Source organism: Oncorhynchus mykiss, chromosome 28 (assembly GCF_057628025.1).
Source record: "Oncorhynchus mykiss isolate SJ-2025 chromosome 28, ASM5762802v1, whole genome shotgun sequence".
NCBI classification, from domain to species: domain Eukaryota; kingdom Metazoa; phylum Chordata; class Actinopteri; order Salmoniformes; family Salmonidae; genus Oncorhynchus; species Oncorhynchus mykiss.
The window spans coordinates 5,167,981-5,186,396 of NC_143049.1; the positions used below are offsets into that span (position 1 = coordinate 5,167,981).

At 43.7% G+C, this 18,416-nt stretch overlaps 1 protein-coding gene across 20 annotated transcripts in view; it reads left to right on the plus strand.

Annotated features, from left to right (window-relative positions):
• LOC110508371 (transcriptional repressor p66-alpha) overlaps positions 1-18,416 on the plus strand; it is a 49,770-nt gene that overhangs the window by 11,333 nt on the left and 20,021 nt on the right. For 13 of the 20 annotated variants that reach the window (XM_021588854.3, XM_090225657.1, XM_090225652.1 and 10 more), the window contains exon 2: positions 15,256-15,774. In XM_021588854.3, coding sequence (XP_021444529.3) covers positions 15,260-15,774 — 515 coding nt within the window. In that variant the 5' untranslated portion in view covers positions 15,256-15,259. Of the gene's footprint in view, positions 1-366; positions 503-14,322; positions 14,941-15,255; positions 15,775-18,416 lie in introns of those variants that run through there. The other 7 variants (XM_090225646.1, XM_090225649.1, XM_090225659.1 and 4 more) reach the window with 3 other exon arrangements.

An 18,416-nucleotide genomic window follows, 5' to 3' on the forward strand; every position in this document is an offset into this window, starting at 1 on the left:
CAGGGGGTACCAGTACCAAGTCAATGTGGAGGCTATATACAGGGGGTACCAGTACCGAGTCAATGTGGAGGCTATATACAGGGGGTACCAGTACCGAGTCAATGTGCAGGGGCAGTCGAGGTAATTGAGGTAATATGAACAGTTGAAGTCGGAAGTTTACATACACCTTAGCCAAATACATTTAAACTCAGTTTTTCACAATTCCTGACATTTAATCCTAGAAAAAAGTCCCTGTTTTAGGTCAGTTAGAATCACCACTTTATTTTAAGAATGTGAAATGTCCGAATAATTGTAGAGTTATTTATTGTAGCTTTGACGGCTGCGTGGTCCCATGGTGTTTATACTTGCGTACTATTGTTTGTACAGGTGAACCTTCAGGCGTTTGGAAATTGCTCCCAAGGATGAACCAGATTTGTGGAGGTCTGCAATTTATTTTCTGAGGTCTTGGCTGATTTATTTTGATTTTCCCATGATGTCAAGCAAAGAGGCACTGAGTTTGAAGGTAGGCCTTGAAATACATCCACAGGTACACCTCCAAGTGACCCAAATGATGTAATTTAGACTAACAGAAGCTTCTAAAGCCATGACATCATTTTTGGGAATTTTCCAAGCTATTTAAAGGTACAGTCAACTTAGTGTATGTAAACTTCTGACCCACTGGAATTGTGATACAGTGAATTATAAGTGAAATAATCTGTCTGTAAACAATTGTTGTAAAAATTGCGTGTGTCATGCACAAAGTAGTTGTCCTAACTGACTTCCCAAAACTAGTTTGTTAACAAGAAATTTGTGGAGTAGTTGGAAAAACGCGTTTTAATGACTCCAACCTATGTGTATGTAAACTTCCGACTTCAACTGTAGGTAGAGTTAAATTGAGTGCATAGATAATTATCGAGAGTAGCAGCAGCCTAAAAGAGGGAGGGGGGGGGGCAAATGCATATAATCTGGTTAGCCATGTGATTAATTGTTCAGCAGTTTTATGGCTTGGGGGTAGAAGCTGTTAAGGAGCCTCTTGGACCTAGAATTGGCGCTCCGGTACTGCTTTTCGTGCGGTAGCAGAGAGGGTCTGGAGTCTTTGATCAATTTTAGGGCCTTCCTCTAACACCACCTGGTGTAGAGGTCCTGGATGGCAGGAAGCTTGGCTCCAGTGTTGTACTGGGCCGTATGCACTACCCTCTGTAGTGCCTTGAGGTCGGAGGCTAAGCAGTTGCCATACCAGGCAGTGATGTAACCATGCTCTTGATGGTGCAGCTATAGAACTTTTTTAGGATCTGAGCACCCATGCCAAATCTTTTCAGTCTACTGAGGATAGTCTTTGTTGTGCCCTCTTTATGACTGCCTTGGTGTGTTTGGACCGTGGTAGTTTGTTGGTGATGTCAACACCAAGGAACTTGAGTCTCTCAACCTGCTCCACTACAGCCCAGTCAATGAGAATGGGGGCGTGTTCGGTCCTCCTTTTCCGGTTGTCCACACTGCCAGGTCTCTGACCACCTCTCTCATCGTTGTCGGTGATCAAGCCTACCACTGTTGTGTCGTCTGCAAACTTAATGAGGGTGTTGGAGTCGTGCCTGGTCATGCAGTCATGGGTGAACAGGGAGTGCAGGAGGGGACTAAGCACGCACCACTGAGGGGCCCCCGTGTTATGGATCAGCATGGCAGATGTGTTGTTACCTACCCTTTCCACCTGGGGCGGGCCTGTCCAGGATTCAGTTGCAGAGGGAGGTGTTTAGTCCCAGGGTCCTTAGCTTAGTGATGAGCTTTGAGGGCACTATGGTGTTGAATGCTGAGCTGTAGTTAATGAATAGCATTCTCACATAGGTGTTCCTTTTGCCCAGGTTGGAAAGGGCAGTGTGGAGTGCAATAGAGATTGCATCATCTGTGGATCTGTTGGGGTTGTATGCAAATTGGAGTGGGTCGAGGGTTTCTGGGATAATGGTGTTGATGTGAGCCATGACTAGACTTTCAAAGCACTCTATGACTACAGACGTGAGTGCTACCGGTCTGTAGTCATTTAGGCAGGTTGCCTTAGTGTTCTTGGGCACAGGGACTATGGTGGTCTGCACGAAACATGTTGGTATTACAGACTCTGTCAGGAACAGGTTGGAAATGTCAGTGAAGACACTTGCCTGTTGGTCAGCGCATGCTCGGAGTACATGTCCTGGTAATCCATCTAGCCCCCCGGCCATATGAATGATGAATGTTGGCCTGTTTAAAGGTCTTACTCAGATCTGCTACGGAGAGCGTGATCAGCGTTTCCCGGAACAGCTGATGCTCTCATGCATATGCCTCTCATGCATGCCTCAACGCTAGCATAGAAGTCATTTAGCTGGTCTGGTAGGCTCGTGTCACTGTGCAGCTCAGTCTGTAATAGTTTGTAAATCCTGCCACATGTGACAAGTGTCGGAGCCAGTGTAGTATGATTCAATCTTAGTCCTGTATTGATGCTTTGCCTGTTTAATGGTTTGTCTGAGGGCAGAGCGGGATTTTTTTGTAAGCTTCCGGGTTAGATTCCTGCCCCTTGAAAGCGGTAGCTTTCATTGTGGATGTTGCATGTAATCCATAGCTTCAGGTTGGGGTATGTATGTATGTACAGTCACTGTGGGGACGATGTCATCGATACACTTATTGATGAAGCCAGTGACTGATGTGGTGTACTCATCAATTTCATCAGAAGAATCCCGGATCATATTCCAGTCTGTGCAAAACAGTCCTGTATTGAAGCTTCATCTGACCACTTTCTTATTGACCGAGTCACTGGTGCTTCCTGCTTTAGTTTTTGCTTGTAAGCAGGAATCGGGAGGATAGTCTTATGGTCAGATTTGCCAAATGGAGGGAGAGCTTTGTACGTGTCTCTGTGTGAAGTCAAGGTGTTCTGGAGTTGTTTTCCCTCTGGTTGCACATTTAACATGCTGGTAGAAATGAGGTAAAACGGATTTAAGTTTCCCTGCATTAAAGTCCCCGGCCACTAGGAGCGCCGCTTCTGGATGAGTGTTTTCCTGTTTGTTTATGGCCGTATACACCTCATTGAGTGCCAGCATCGGTTTGTGGTGGTAAATAGACAGCTACTAAGAATATAGATGAAATCTCTCTTGGTGAATAGTGTGGTCTACAGCTTATCATGAGATACTCTACTTCAGGTGAGCAAAAGCTCGAGACTTCCTTAGATTTTGTGCACCAGGTGTTGTTTGCAAATATTCATAGACCGCCATCCCTTGTCTTACCAGAGGACACTGTTCTGTCCTGGCGAAAAGCTTAAAACACGTCAGCTGTATGTTATTCATGTTGTTGTTCAGCCACGATATTACAGCTTTTAATGTCCCGTTGGTAGGATATACGTGATCGTAGTTCGTCTATTTTATTTTTCATGGATTGTACTTTGGCTAATAGGACCGATTTAGTAAAGGAGTGGCAGGTAGCCTAGTGGCTAGAGCATTGGGCAAGTAATCGAAAGGTTGCTGGATCGAATCCCCGAGCTGACACGGTACAAATCTGTCATTCTGCCCCTGAACAACCCACTGTTCCCCGGTAGGCCGTCATCGTAAATAAGAATTTGTTCTTAACTGACTTGCAAAGTTAAATATAAAAAAATAAAGGAAGATTACCCGCTCGCCGTCGGTTCCTTACAAGGCACCCAGACCTTTGCCCCCGATATCTCCGTCTCTTTCTCCTGTGAATGATGGGGATGAGGGCCCTGTACGGCTCGTTAAAGAGAAAGTATTCCTCCAGTACTGGGTGAGTAATCGCTGTCCTGATATCTAGAAGCTCTTTTCGGTCGTAAGACACCAGTTACAACAATGAGAAGTCCCACATTTGCATCAATATTGTTAGATTGACCTCATTCAAATTTGACCATTGCTGATTTCCTTTGTGATGAGAATTTCTCTATGAGTGTATACTTCTGGAAGTTTGATGACCACATACCTCAAGTCCATTTGTTTTGTAACAGCCCACTGGTTTCCTCTGTCCCATTGTCTTTAACTGAATGCCCGTTCTCTTTCCCCTGACGTTGAGGTCTGACAACCTTCTCCGTACAGAATGTTGCTGAGCTGCCGGTATATAAAAACTCATAGGTCTGTATGATTTTGTTTTCTTTAGTATGTTTGATTTGCACAGGCACGATGGCGAGACGACAGCCTTTGTTGCCGACCCCAGTGTGGCCACTAGTGGAAAGAGAAACCATAGCATTGCACACAGTGTCCTCTGTTGTCTCTCCAGCAGACTCTCTGGAAGACCTTTCAACCCTGTCCTTTAAGCGTGCGGAGCACACTGGGTGTTTTTTTCCGGCAGAGTTTTTATATACAGGCAGCTCAGCAACATTCTGTACGGAGAAGCTTGTCAGACCAAGTGTAGCATAGCTTCCTGACTTCAGCTGAAGCTTTGGTTTGACAGTATTGCTTTTGGAGTTCTATTCCCAATGAAAGGGTCTTGGATATCTGCCTCTCAATGAAAAGCACAAGGTTAGTTCATTCTTGAATATCACAGGCTACAGAACTCAAGTTTGAATGGTCATTTTAAAAGGATTATTCTCATGTTTGAGGTGCTATTCACTTAATCCATAAATCCAATATGTTGTATAGCATTGCAGCATCCTTGCACGAAAAGTGCGTTTGTGTGAAGAGCTGACTTGCCTAGTTAAATTAAATAAATACAATTACCATCCTCAGTTTCAATGGCAGACCAGCCCAATTCTCCATGTAAGCAGTAGATATTATCATTTCACTTCCAAAATGCTGTTCTAATAGCCTCCTAGCTTCCCTGTAACCCACCCCAGCTTCCATATGATGACAGCTGCAGACTAGTTCTCTTGCTTGACCATTTGTAAGAAATAAATCTTGTCTTGACTCCTGTCAGCTTTACTGTCTATACTGTGCTCAAAGGCTCTTATGAATGACTGGAATTTCTCTGACAGGAAGTAGACAACCTTTGCTGCTTGACAATGTGTTTAGTCACTTTGCTTTGTCTGTGTAGAACAGCAGCAAATATATAAATTATATAAATTGTTTGGCATATTGGTGCCACCTGTTGGCCATGATGATATATGCTGGTGGCTACTCCTAGGCCATACATCTTGACTGCGCTTTGGGTTCAGGCGAGGACTATTGTACATTTCATCCTCCTCTGGTGAGTTCTCCACAGAAGACGGATTTACCTTTTCCAGGGTTCTAAGAGGCCTCATTATTCTGAACTCCTCATGATATAAATTCATGCAAATCCTTTTGTGTCTTTGGTCCCATTTGTAAGGAATCTTCATGTTCTTCCAGAACTTTTACTTTGGCATTAGATGGGCTTGCATTTCCAGGTTTTACTTTTTGGCGTTTAGCTCAGCTAGTATTTCTGCTTCTGAGTGCTTCTGCCTTGGCCAATAGAGCAGCTCTTATCCTACTTGAAGTTGTGGAGGAAGCCTTTGAGGATCTCCTCGAGTTTTGTGACGCACTGTCATCGGCATCTATTTCAGGGTGATGTTCAGTCACCAGAGATTTTGCATCACCAACCCATTTATCCATAAATTCAACAAACCTTATCATTTTTGGGTCAAACCAATCCATTTGATCCCCACCCTTGTCAGCATCCGACAATAGAGTTTGAACGGATTTATGAAGCTGTATTTTTTTAAACATTTTTTAATTTATTTAACCTTGTATTTAACCAGGAAGGGCTCATTGAGATTTGACATCTCTTTTTCAAGAGCATCCTGGCCATGATAGGCAGCACCAAGTCATTACACAATTACAGACAGACAACATGAAAAACTACAGGTAATCTAGTAAAAAAAATTATAAAATTCACAAGAGTATAACAATAAAACAGCAAATTTAAAAACTTTGACAGGTCAGGGAATCAGCCTCAAATCCTTCTTCAATGATTTAAAAACACCAATCGGGACAAGTTCTTCCAGTTTAAAAGTATTTTGTAAGGCGTTCCAAGTAAAGGTCGACCGATTATGATTTTTCAACGCCGATACCGATTATTGGAGGACCCAAAAAGCCAATACCGATTAATCGTCCGATTTTATTATTATCATTTTTTTAATGTATTTGTAAATATAACAGTTACAACAACACTGAATGAACACTTATTTTAACTTAATATAATACATCAATAAAAATCAATTTAGCCTCAAATAAATAATGAAACACGTTCAATTTGGTTTAAATAATGCAAAAACAAAGTGTTGGAGAAGTAAAAGTGCAATATGTGCTATGTAAAAAAGCTAACGTTTGAGTTCTTTGCTCAGAACATGAGAACATATGAAAGTTGGTGGTTCCTTTTAACATGAGTCTTCAATATTTCAAGGTAAGAGGTTTTAGGTTGTAGTTAATATAGGACTATTTCTCTCTATACCATTTGCATTTCATATACCTTTGACTATTGGATGTTCTTATAGGCACTATAGTATTGCCAGTTTAACAGTATAGCTTCCGTCCCTCTCCTGGCCCTACCTGGGCTCGAACCAGCAACACATCGACAACAGCCATAATCAAAGCTGCGTTACCCATCGCTCCACAAAAGCCGCGGCCCTTGCAGAGCAAGGGGAATAACTACTCCAAGTCTCAGAGCAAGTGACGTTTGAAACGCTATTAGGGCGCACCCTGCTAACTAGCAAGCCATTTCACATCGGTTACACCAGCCATTAGGCTGATAGGCTTGAAGTCATAAACAGCACTGTGCTTGCGAACTTGCTTGCGAGCTACTGGAAAAACGCACGAAAGTGCTGTTTGAATGAATGCTTACGAGCCTGCTGCTGCCTACCATCGCTCAGTCAGACTGCTCTATCAAATCATAGACTTAATTATAACATAATAACACATAGAAATACGAGCCTTTGGTCATTAATATGGTAGAATCTGGAAACTATCATTTCGAAAACAAAACGTTTATTATTTCAGTGAAATACGGAACCGTTCGGTATTTTATCTAACGGGTGGCATCCCTAAGTCTAAATATTCTTGTTACATTGCACAACCTTCAATGTTAAGTCATAATTACGTAAAATTTTGGCAAATTAGTTCACAATGAGCCAGGCTGCCAAAACTGTTGCATATACCCTGACTCTGTGTGCAATGAACGCAAAAGAAGTTACACAATTTCACCTGGTTAATATTGCCTGCTAACCTGGATTTCTTTTAGCTAAATATGCAGGTTTAAAAATATATACTTCTGTGTATTGATTTTAAGAAAGGCATTGGTGTTTATGGTTAGGTACAGTCGTCCAACGATTGTGCTTTTTTCGCAAATGCGCTTTTGTTAAATCATCCCCCAGCGTTGCATTGATTATATGCAAAGCAGGACACACTAGATAAACTAGTAATATCATCAACCATGTGTAGTTATAACTAGCGATTATGATTGATTGATTGTTTTTTATAAGATAAGTTTAATTCTAGCTAGCAACTTACCTTGGCTTCTACTGCATTCGCATAACAGGCATCCTTGTGGAGTGCAACGAGAGGCTGGTGGTTATAGCGTTGGATAAGTTAACTGTAAGGTTGCAAGATTGGATCCCTCGAGCTGACAAGTTGAAAATCTGGCATTCTGCCCCTGAACAAGGCAGTTAACCCACTGTTCCTAGGCCGTCATTGAAAATAAGAATGTGTTCTTAACTGACTTGCCTAGTTCAATAAAAAAAAAAAAAAAAAATTTAATTCGGCAAAATCAGCGCCCAAAAATACCGATTTCCGATTGTTATGAAAACTTGAAATCGGCCCTAATTAATCGGCCATTCCGATTAATCGGTCGACCTCTAGTTCCAAGCTGATGGCGCGGAGTACATAAAAGCCCTTTTTACCAAGTTCAGTTCGGACATTTGGAACAGTTAGCAGGATAAAGTCCTGCGAACGAAGAGAGTACCCACCACATTTCTGAACAATAAAAATTCTCAAATAAAAGGGTACTAAACCCAAATGGCTTTGTAAATAAACGTATACCAGTGACTGAGTCTACGAGTGACTAGAAAAGGCCAGCCAACCCTGGTATATAAAGTGCAGTGGTGTGTAAGGGTTTTGCAGTTTAAAATAAATCTCAATACTAAAATAAAATCCCAACTTCCGATTAAATTTTTTTGTAAGTTGTTGAATATGCAATTTAAAAAAGAGGCCGTCATCAATTAAAATTCCAAGATATATATGAGTTTACAGTCTCAATCTCATTGCCCTGACATGTCGTAATAGGTGAAAGGTTCAGTGGTCTATTTCTTGCTTTAGAAAACACAATTATTTTAGTTTTGTCATTATTGAGGATAACCTGTTACGGCTGTTTCGACAACATCCGGTGAAATTGCAGAGCGCGAAATTCAAATTAAATTATTAGAAATATTTAACTTTCATAAAATCACAAGTGCAATAGACCAAAATAAAGCTTAACTTCTTGTTAATCCAGCCACCGTGTCAGAATTCAAAAAGGCTTTACGGCGAAAGCAAACCATGCGATTATCTGAGGACAGTGCCTCATCATACAAACGCATAACAAATCATTTTCAACCAGGGAGGTGCGACGAAAGTCAGAAATTGCGATATAATTCATGCCTTACCTTTGAAGATCTTCTTCTGTTGGCACTCCAAAATGTCCCATAAACATCACAAAACATAAACATCACAAATGGTCCTTTTGTTCGATAAATTCCTTTGTTATATCCCCAAAATGTCCATTTATCTGGCGCATTTGATTCAGAAAAACACTGGTTCCAACTCGCCCAACATGACTACAAATGATCTAATAAGTTACCTGTAAACTTGGTCCAAACATTTCAAACAACTTTCCTAATCCAACTTTAGGTATCTTAAAACGTAAATAATCGATAAAATTGAAGACATAATATACTGTGTTCAATAGCGGATAAAATCAAAGTGGAGCGAGCAGCAGGTCGGGCGCCCCAAACAAAAGAGTCCACTTGGCTTGACACTCACTCAGTCTGAACAGCTACTTCTTCATTATTCAAAAGAAAAACATCAACCAATTTCTAGACTGTTGACATCTAGTGGAAGCCATAGGAACTCTAACCAGGTGCCTCATAAATCTAGTTTCCCATAGAAAACGAATTGAAAACACAGTGAACTAAAAAAAAAAAAATTCACCAAACTTGTTGAGGTCTACAATTAGATTTTCTGAAATCTTGGATGATTTCTTTTGATTTTCCCATGATGTCAAACAAAGAGGCACTGAGTTTGAAGGTAGGCCTTGAAATACATCCAGAGGTACACCTCCAATTGACTCAAATTATGTCAATTAGCCTATCGGAATCTTCTAAAACCATGAAATAATTTTCTGGAATTTTCCAAGCTGTTAAAAGGCACAGTCAATTTAGTGTATGTACACTTCTGACCCACTGGAATTGTGATACAGTGAATTACAAGTTAAATATTCTCTGTAAACAGTTGGAAAAATGACTTGTGTCTTGCACAAAGTAGATGTCCTAAACGACTTGCCAAAACCATACTTTGTTAACAAGGAATTTGTGTAGTAGTTGAAGAGTTTTAATGACTTCAACCTAAGGGTATGTAATCTTCTGACTTCAACTGTATCTTGTTTCTTGTCACAAGTTCAGGAATGGTTAAAAAAATCACAACATGCACTTAAAATGAACCTTACAAATAACAATGTTGGGTGATTTGGAAAGCCATAGCCAGTCAATAAATAATATAATAATACTCACAGGAAAGGTTTTCATCTTTCACAATCTGTGGATACTGTACGATTTAGAAAGATTATGTAAAACATCACTGCACAATTGAAAAATATATGGCACATGGAAACCAAACGAGGATAGTCTATGGTGATAGGTGGGATGGACTGAGGGTTGGGTTAGAGAGCTGAGGTCTATGGTGATAGGTGGGATGGACTGAGGGTTGGGTTAGAGAGCTGAGGTCTATGGTGATAGGTGGGATGGACTGAGGGTTGGGTTAGAGAGCTGAGGTCTATGGTGATAGGTGGGATGGACTGAGGGTTGGGTTAGAGAGCTGAGGTCTATGGTGATAGGTGGGATGGACTGAGGGTTAGGTTAGAGAGCTGAGGTCTATGGTGATAGGTGGGATGGACTGAGGGTTGGGTTAGAGAGCTGAGGTCTATGGTGATAGGTGGGATGGACTGAGGGTTGGGTTAGAGAGCTGAGGTCTATGGTGATAGGTGGGATGGACTGAGGGTTTCCCTGCCCCCCCGTGTGTCTAATTTTTAAAGATCACATGTGTTTTGGAGGAGCCTTATGTTGGCAAAATGCCAGGCCCAACCATGATTCTAGAGCTATCATAACGTGTGGCTCTGCATAGATCCTTTGAGATCGGTCGAATCCCGCGGTGCGGATTGAAAAATGTCTTCTCACCAGGGTTAAGGTCTGTATTGGTGAGTAAACAGCAGGCTGAAGACTGATGTGGCTGCAGATGACAGCTGCTGAGATTAATTTTTTTGCTGATTATCTGATCTTGGAAAATCAGCAATATCATTGCAAGCATACCTACATCTGTATCCAATAGTTGGAATCAACCTGTCAGGTAGCCTGTTTTCCTGTTTTCTCCATGTCGTGTGTTGATGATGTCCTAAAGTTGATACTTGGATATCAGGAACAAAATTATATAGATATGATACTCAAAACAATCTTCAACATCTTGTATACAATTAGGCCTAGTTGGACAGGGACGTACAGAGATTGGGTGAATAGCGGAGTAAACAAAAATAGTATAATTTGGTCAGGAAGGACAAGATGTCACGGAGACAAAGGACTGAAATACCACAGAACAAACAGATGCAGTGATGCAGACGGAGACGCTGTGTTAACTCCTATTGGTCGGTGGTGGTTGTGCAGACACCCTCAGCGTAATCTGCAAAAGTCTGGTTTTCAGGGGAAAAGGAAGAAACCCTGTAACTTCTGCTTTTGGACGTGCCTCGCTGTTTACAGTCCCCGGTGAAACATGTTGCTTTTGGACGTGCCTCGCTGTTTACAGTCCCCGGTGAAACATGTTGCTTTTGGACGTGCCTCGCTGTTTACAGTCCCCGGTGAAACATGTTGCTTTTGGACGTGCCTCGCTGTTTACAGTCCCCGGTGAACCATGTTGCTTTTGGACGTGCCTCGCTGTTTACAGTCCCCGGTGAAACATGTTGCTTTTGGACGTGCCTCGCTGTTTACAGTCCCCGGTGAAACATGTTGCTTTTGGACGTGCCTCGCTGTTTACAGTCCCCGGTGAAACATGTTGCTTTTGGACGTGCCTCGCTGTTTACAGTCCCCGGTGAAACATGTTGCTTTTGGACGTGCCTCGCTGTTTACAGTCCCCGGTGAAACATGTTGCTTTTGGACGTGCCTCGCTGTTTACAGTCCCCGGTGAAACATGTTGCTTTTGGACGTGCCTCGCTGTTTACAGTCCCCGGTGAAACATGTTGCTTTTGGACGTGCCTCGCTGTTTACAGTCCCCGGTGAAACATGTTGCTTTTGGATGTGCCTCGCTGTTTACAGTCCCCGGTGAAACATATTGCTTTTGGATGTGCTTCGCTGTTTACAGTCCCCGGTGAAACATATTGCTTTTGGACGTGCCTTGTTTTGTCACATATTTGTCACATGTGCTGAATACAACAGTGACATTACAGTGAAATGATTACTTACAAGCTCTTACCCAACAATGTAGTTTTAAGAAAAGTAAGTGTTAAAGTATTTACTAAAATATAAACTGAAGTTAAAAAATATATATATTAAAAATAATACATTGAAGGAAATAGAAAAATAACTTTGGGGTAGAAGCTGTTAAGAAGCCTTTTGGACCTAGACTTGGTAGCAGAGAGAACAGACTAGGGTGGCTGGAGATTTTGGCAATTTTTGTGGTCTTCCTATGACAATGCATATATAGATATAGAGGTCCTGGATGGCAGAAAGCTTGGCCCCAGTGATGTACTGATCTGTACACACTACCCTCTGTAGTGCCTTGCAGTCAGATGATGACAATGCATATAGAGGTATAGAGGTCCTGGATGGCAGGAAGCTTGGCCCCAGTGATGTACTGGTCTGTACACACTACCCTCTGTAGTGCCTTGCGGTCGGAGGCCGAGCAGTTGCCATACCAGGCGGTGATGCAACCAGTCATCTGATCAGGGGACCCATGCCAAATCTTTTCAGTCTCCTGAGGGGGAATAGGCTTTGTCGTGCCCTCTTCTCGACTGTCTTCGTGTGTTTGGACCATGGTAGTTCGTTGGTGATGTCGACACCAAGTATCTTGGAAGGTCTCAACCTGCTCCACTACAGCCCTGTTGATGAGAATGGGGGCGTGCTCGGCCCTCCTTTTCCAGTAGTCCACGATCATCTCCTTTGTCTTGATCACGTTGAGGGAGAGGTTGCTATCCTGGCACCACACTGCCAGGTCTCTGACCTCCTCCATATAGGCTGTCTCATCATTGTTGGTGATCAGGCCTACCACTGTTGTGTAGCCGGCAAACTTAATATTGATGTTGGAGTCATGCCTGGCCATGTAGCCATGGGTGAACAGGGAGTACAGGAGGGGACTGAGCACGCATCCCTGAGGGGCCCCCATGTTGAGGATCAGCATGGCGGATTTGTTGTTACCTACCCTTACCACCTGGGGGCGGCCCATCAGGAAGTCCAGGATCCAGTTGCAGAGGGAGGTGTTTAGTCCCAGGGTCCTTAGCTTAGTGATGAGCTTTGTGGGCAATATGGTGTTGAACGCTGAGCTGTAGTCAATGAATAGCATTCTCACATAGGTGTTCCTTTTGTCCAGGTTGGAAAGGGCAGTGTGGAGTGCGATAGAGATTGCATCATCTGTGGATCTGTTGGGGGGGTGTGCTACTTGGAGTGGGTCTAGGGTTTTTGGGATAATGGTATTGATGTGAGCCATGACCAGCCTTTCAAAGCACTTTTTGGCTACAGACGTGAGTGCTACGGGTCAGTAGTTTATTTAGGCAGGTTGCCTTGGTGTTTTTGGGCACAGGGATTATGGTGGTCTGCTTGAAACATTTTGGTATTACAGAATTGGTCAGGGAGAGGTTGAAAATGTCAGTGAAGACACTTTCAAGTTGTCCCTCTCCTTGAAAGCGGCAGCTCTACCCTTTAGCTCAGTGCGGATGTTGCCTGTAATCCATGGCTTCTGGTTTGGGTATGTATGTACTGTCACTGTGGGGAAGACACCTGCTACATTAGGTTATTGTGCAGAGGCCTGATTGTGTGTTGTTATTGGCTGATAACTGTTGTATAAGAGAACCAGCGGTCAACTTCCAAAGGTGATGGTGGAGATGATGTTGGTGATGATAAAGATCATGCCGATGTAGACCTGGTAGCCTAGTGGTTAGAGCGTTGGGGTTGCTGGATTGATCTGTCGTTCTGCCCCGGAGCAAAGCAGTTAATCCACTGTTTCCCGGGCGCCGAAGACGTGGATGTCGATTATGGCAGCCCCCCGCACCTCTCTGATTCAGAGGGGTTGGGTTAAATGCGGAAGACACATTTCAGTTGAATGCATTCAGTTGTGCAACTGACTAGGTATCCCCCTTTCTCTTTCCTGTGTGTAGCGAAGGGGGAGAGCTTTCTGATGGACATGTCATCTTGGTGGATGTGTGTGAGCTGCCATAGAGATGTAACCTGATACATGTCTGCCATTACGTCATTCAGATCCTTCCCTGTTAAAAAGCTGAACTGCCCTTGGGCCGGCTGCTGACGTGGTCAACTTCCACTACACTCTATAGACAGTGACACTGCACTTTTCACTGTAACAATAGGATCAAGTAGAGTTTAAACCAGGGGTGGGAAATGAACTAAATATACTTTAAAATGACTGAAACCAAACGGTGTAGAAATGATAATGGACTTACGTTCATAGACAGTCAAAAATGAGTTTGACACTAATCGAAAGTTAGTTTTGCGATTTCTGCCCTAATAGATGAGTTTAGGATTTGAGGAGGGTGAGCTGATCCTAGACCTGTGCCTTGTTGGCCCTACTGCCTAGGGCCTACAGAAAAGTTCTACCCAGAGTTGTAGTCTTGACAGCAGCAGACATGAGTGTGCTTCAGTATTTTGGGCGATTTATTCCTCCCTCCTTCTCTTTTTTTTCTTCCCTCATCTTCCCGGCAGACGTGTGTTTTGGAACGCTACCTCCCTCAACCCCCCCCCCCCCCCTCTTTCCCCATTCCTCTCGTCCCCCCCCCCCTCTCTCACTCCCTATCCCTAATACAAGCGTCTGTTAGTGTAAAAACTGAGTTTCTGTTCTGGCCCTCAAAGGGTTAAAAACTGCTTCAGCCTCTCTCACACACACACACACACACAAAATCACTCGCCATCCGGTTTAGACTGGTTCTTAGAAAAAGTGCTTTGTGTCTCCCTATGAATCCTGGGAAGGGTCATGTGTGCCTCAGTGATGTCAGAGAGGTTGAAAACAACTTGAGTCAGCTTTCTTTTATCAGATGAGATGTGTGAGCGCGTCTGTGTGGCCCAGGTACAGCCATGAGTGTGGCAGTGTGTGCTGCATATTTGCCGCCATAACTACCCTGTTCTGAGAAAAGGAAAAAGGAGGGTGGTGAAAGGGTTAATGTGGCAGTTTTTTTCCCGAAGCCGTAGCTTCCTGCCGTGCGTCACTGGGCAGACAAGGGGCCTGAGTGAGTGAGTGTTCTGTTTATTTATGGAGGACAGCAGTGGGACCCCAGTCCACATGTATGACGCAGGACACAACTCCTCACACTACTGTCTGTCTGTTTCTTAGTATGACTGTGATTAGTCTTGGAGTATCTCCTACAGACAGTCTAGTCTTGTCTCAGTCTAGTCAAGTCTCTCAACTTCTTGTTTCCTGGCACCTCCTCTGTCTGTCTGTTTCCCTATTGCTGTGTGTGTAAACGGGAGGTAGGGATTAAGACCCGCTAGCATCTGGGTAGTGGGCACCAAGGTGGTCATGTGTGTTCCAATCCCATAGCCATCGGTCGCATTGACAGACAAGGGAGAGGAGAGAGCGAGAGAAAGAACTAGCTACTGTAAGTCTGTCTCCATTCTGTTCCACAGGACAACATCGGGAGCCCACTTAGCGAGGTTAATAGAGAGGGACTGAATCTGGCGTTGTGTTTTGCCTTTGTCCTCAGTAAATGCTTCAAGGTCAGCTGGGCTTTATCTCTAAAAAGGGATTCACGGTCAGCTATGCCTGTCCAAGTTCTATAGACTTTATGTTTTACAACTGATTTGAGGTCAGCTATACCCATCCTGGTCCAAGGCTGTATGCTTTACTGTCTATTGTTGTCAGCTTTGTCTATTCAAGTGAATGTCTGACCAAGTCTTCTTCTGTCTCTTTGTAGGGGGATGTCTGAGGAGGCTGTTCGCCAGACGCGCAGTCAGAAGAGGGCGCTAGTGAGAGAAGTCCCTCCCACTGAGTCTGACCGCAAGAAGCCCAAACTAGACCGGGCAGAGACTGGAGCTCCAGACCAGGATGATGAGAGCTCAACTAAACCGAAACCACAACCCGAAACCACAAAAGATGACCTAGACCAATTTAAACATGTGGTCATGCCTGAGAAGGCACCAGAACTACCCAAGTTAAAATTATCGCTAGTGTTACCATCCCAACCAGCAAAGGAGCCAGAGCGGGACCGGGCCCCGAAACGGTCAGATCCAAGCTTAGACAACTGGACTGAGAGGAATGACCACAGCGACCAGGTCAGGGTGAAGAGTGAGGTGCCTCTAGATGGGCGGAACAGGACCGTGAAGTCTGAACCGATGGTGGCTAGTGGTATGATGACGGCAACGGAGGTGAAGGCTACCATTAAAGTTGAGGTCCAGACAAGAGAGCAGGCGCTGGACATGAGCACCTCTAGAGGGTGAGACCACACTATTTATTATCCTAAAAACTGATGTGAGATCAGCTCCTTTTACTATAGTTCTAGTACCATTTACTCTATGCCATTCAAAACTGACTTGAGGTCAGTTTCACTGTCTACTCAAGTAGTTTCAAGATGGCACTTAGTTAGTTTTAGAATTCTGTTCTGACTGAAGTCAAGTCTTTAAAACCTGTTTGGTGTGTGGGGGGGGGGCATAGTGTGAGATCAATGAGAGTGTGTTTTTAAGAAGATTTTGCAATTGTTATCTAAATTGCTTTTATTGAATGGAGTACCTACTATTGGGGGGAGGTGCAGTTTTTAAAATATTTTTTTTCAAAAGAAAACGGTCCTTCAAAACTTCCAGTGTCTGTCCCTCCCTCCATTTCCCCTGTCACCACCTGAACCCTAAAACTCCCCTCCACAAAATGAAGCCTGTGTTGTCACAAACCGGTTCCAACCAGCCGTTGCCATGGTTTCCACTGTGGAAGGAAAGGGGGGGGACGTGAGAGGCAGGGTCACGTGATGATGCCTGAGTGGAGGGTCATGTGACCTGCTTTGGATGAGTGATTAATCCACAGGAAGTGGTAATGGGGCGACACACACACACTCTCAAGGTGCTAAGCCCTGGGGAGGAGAAGGCTGCGTATTGTAATGCCCACTTCTGAGGATTGACAATCTGTCTCATTCGAGTTCATAATTTACTCTACATTTAACTTTCATTTTCCAATCTAAACTGGGTTATTCATATCCATAAATGTTTACAGCAATCCACATTTCAATGATGCTGATCAAACTCAAACAGAATGTCATTAGACTAGCGGCAACTGGCAAGCCCACAGAAGCTTCTGGACCCGGGTCGGACATACAACAGATATAAACTGGTAGCCTTCCAATACAAACCCTGCTACTCCTTATCAAATCAAATTGATTTGTCACGTGCAGAATACAATGGATGTAGAATTGACCATGAAATGTTTACTTACGAGCCCTTTCCCAGCAATGCAGAGTTAAGATGTATGACAATTTGCAACAACAACAATAAAGATAGTAACACAATAAAATAACAATAATATACAAGGAGTACCGGTACTGAGTCAATGTGCTGGGGTTATGAGGTAATTGAGGTAATACTGTGTGTACATGTAGGTAGGGGTAAAAGTGACTAGGCAATCAGGATAGATAATAAACAGTAGCAGCAGCGTAATGAATAATGGCGCCGGAGGGGATAGCTGCCGTTTTACGGGCTCCTAACCAACAGTGCTATTTTGTTTGTAACTCATTTTGTACATAATGTTGCTGCTACCGTCTCTTATGACGGAAAAGAGCTTCTGGATATCAGAACAGCGATTACTCACCTCGAACTGGACAGTGATTCTTTCTTTAATGAGTCTGACGCGAAGGATTACCCGAGACCAGGCACAAATCCCCGTCATCAGCTTGAAGAAATGATGGAAATAATTGGCGAGTGGGTAAACCGCCTTTACCATCCGTTCTATTGGCCAATGTGCAATCACTAGAAAATAAAAAGTGGATGATCTTCGATCGGGACTATACTACCAACAGGACATTAAAAACTGTAATATCTTATGTTTCACCGAGTCTTGGCTGAATAACAACACAGAGAATATAGAGCTGGCTAGGTTTTCCATGCATCGGCAGGACAGAGCAGCTTCGTCTGGAAAGACGAGGGGCAGGAGTGTGTGTCTATTTGTCAATAACAGTTGGTGCGCGATGTCAAATATGGAAAAGTCTTGAGGTATTCCTCGCCTGAGGTAGAGTACCTCACGATAAGCTGTAGACTACACAATCTACCAAGAGAGTTTTCATCAATATTATTCGTAGCCATCGATCTACCACCGCAAACCGATACTTGCACTAAGACCGCACTCAACGAGCTGTATAAGGCCATAAGAAAATGCTCATCCTGAAGCGGTGCTCCTAGTGGCCGGGGACTTTAATGCAGGAAAACTTAAATCCGTTTAACCTAATTTCTACCAGCATGTCACATCTGCAACCAGAGGAAAAAACAGAGACGCATACAAAGCTCTCCCTCACCCTCCATTTGGCAAATCTGACCATGATTCTATCCTCCTGATTCCTGCTTACAAGCAAAACTAAAGCAAGAAATACAAGTCACTCGCTCAATATGGAAGTGGTCAGATGGCGCAGATGCTATGCTACAGGACTGTTTTGCAAACACAGACTGGAATCTGTTCCGGGATTTATCCAATGGCATTGAGGAGTATAGCACCTCAGTCACCGACTTCATCAATAAGTGCATTGACAACGTCGTCCCCACAGTACGTACATATCCCGACCAGAAGCCATGGATTACAGGCAACATCTACATCGAGCTAAAGGCTAGAGCTGCCGCTTATAAGAAATCCCACTATGCCCTCAGACAAACCATCAAACGGGCAAAGCGTCAATACAGGAATAAGATTGAATCCTACTACACCGGCTCTGACACTCGGTGGCTGTGGCAGGGCTTGCAAACTATTACGGACAACAAAGGGAAACGCAGCTGTGAGCTGCCCAGTGATGCAAGCCTACCAGACCAGCTAACTACCTTTTTTTATGCTCGTTTGTAGGCAAGCAACACTAAAGCATGCATGAGAGCACCAGCTGTTCCGGATGACTGT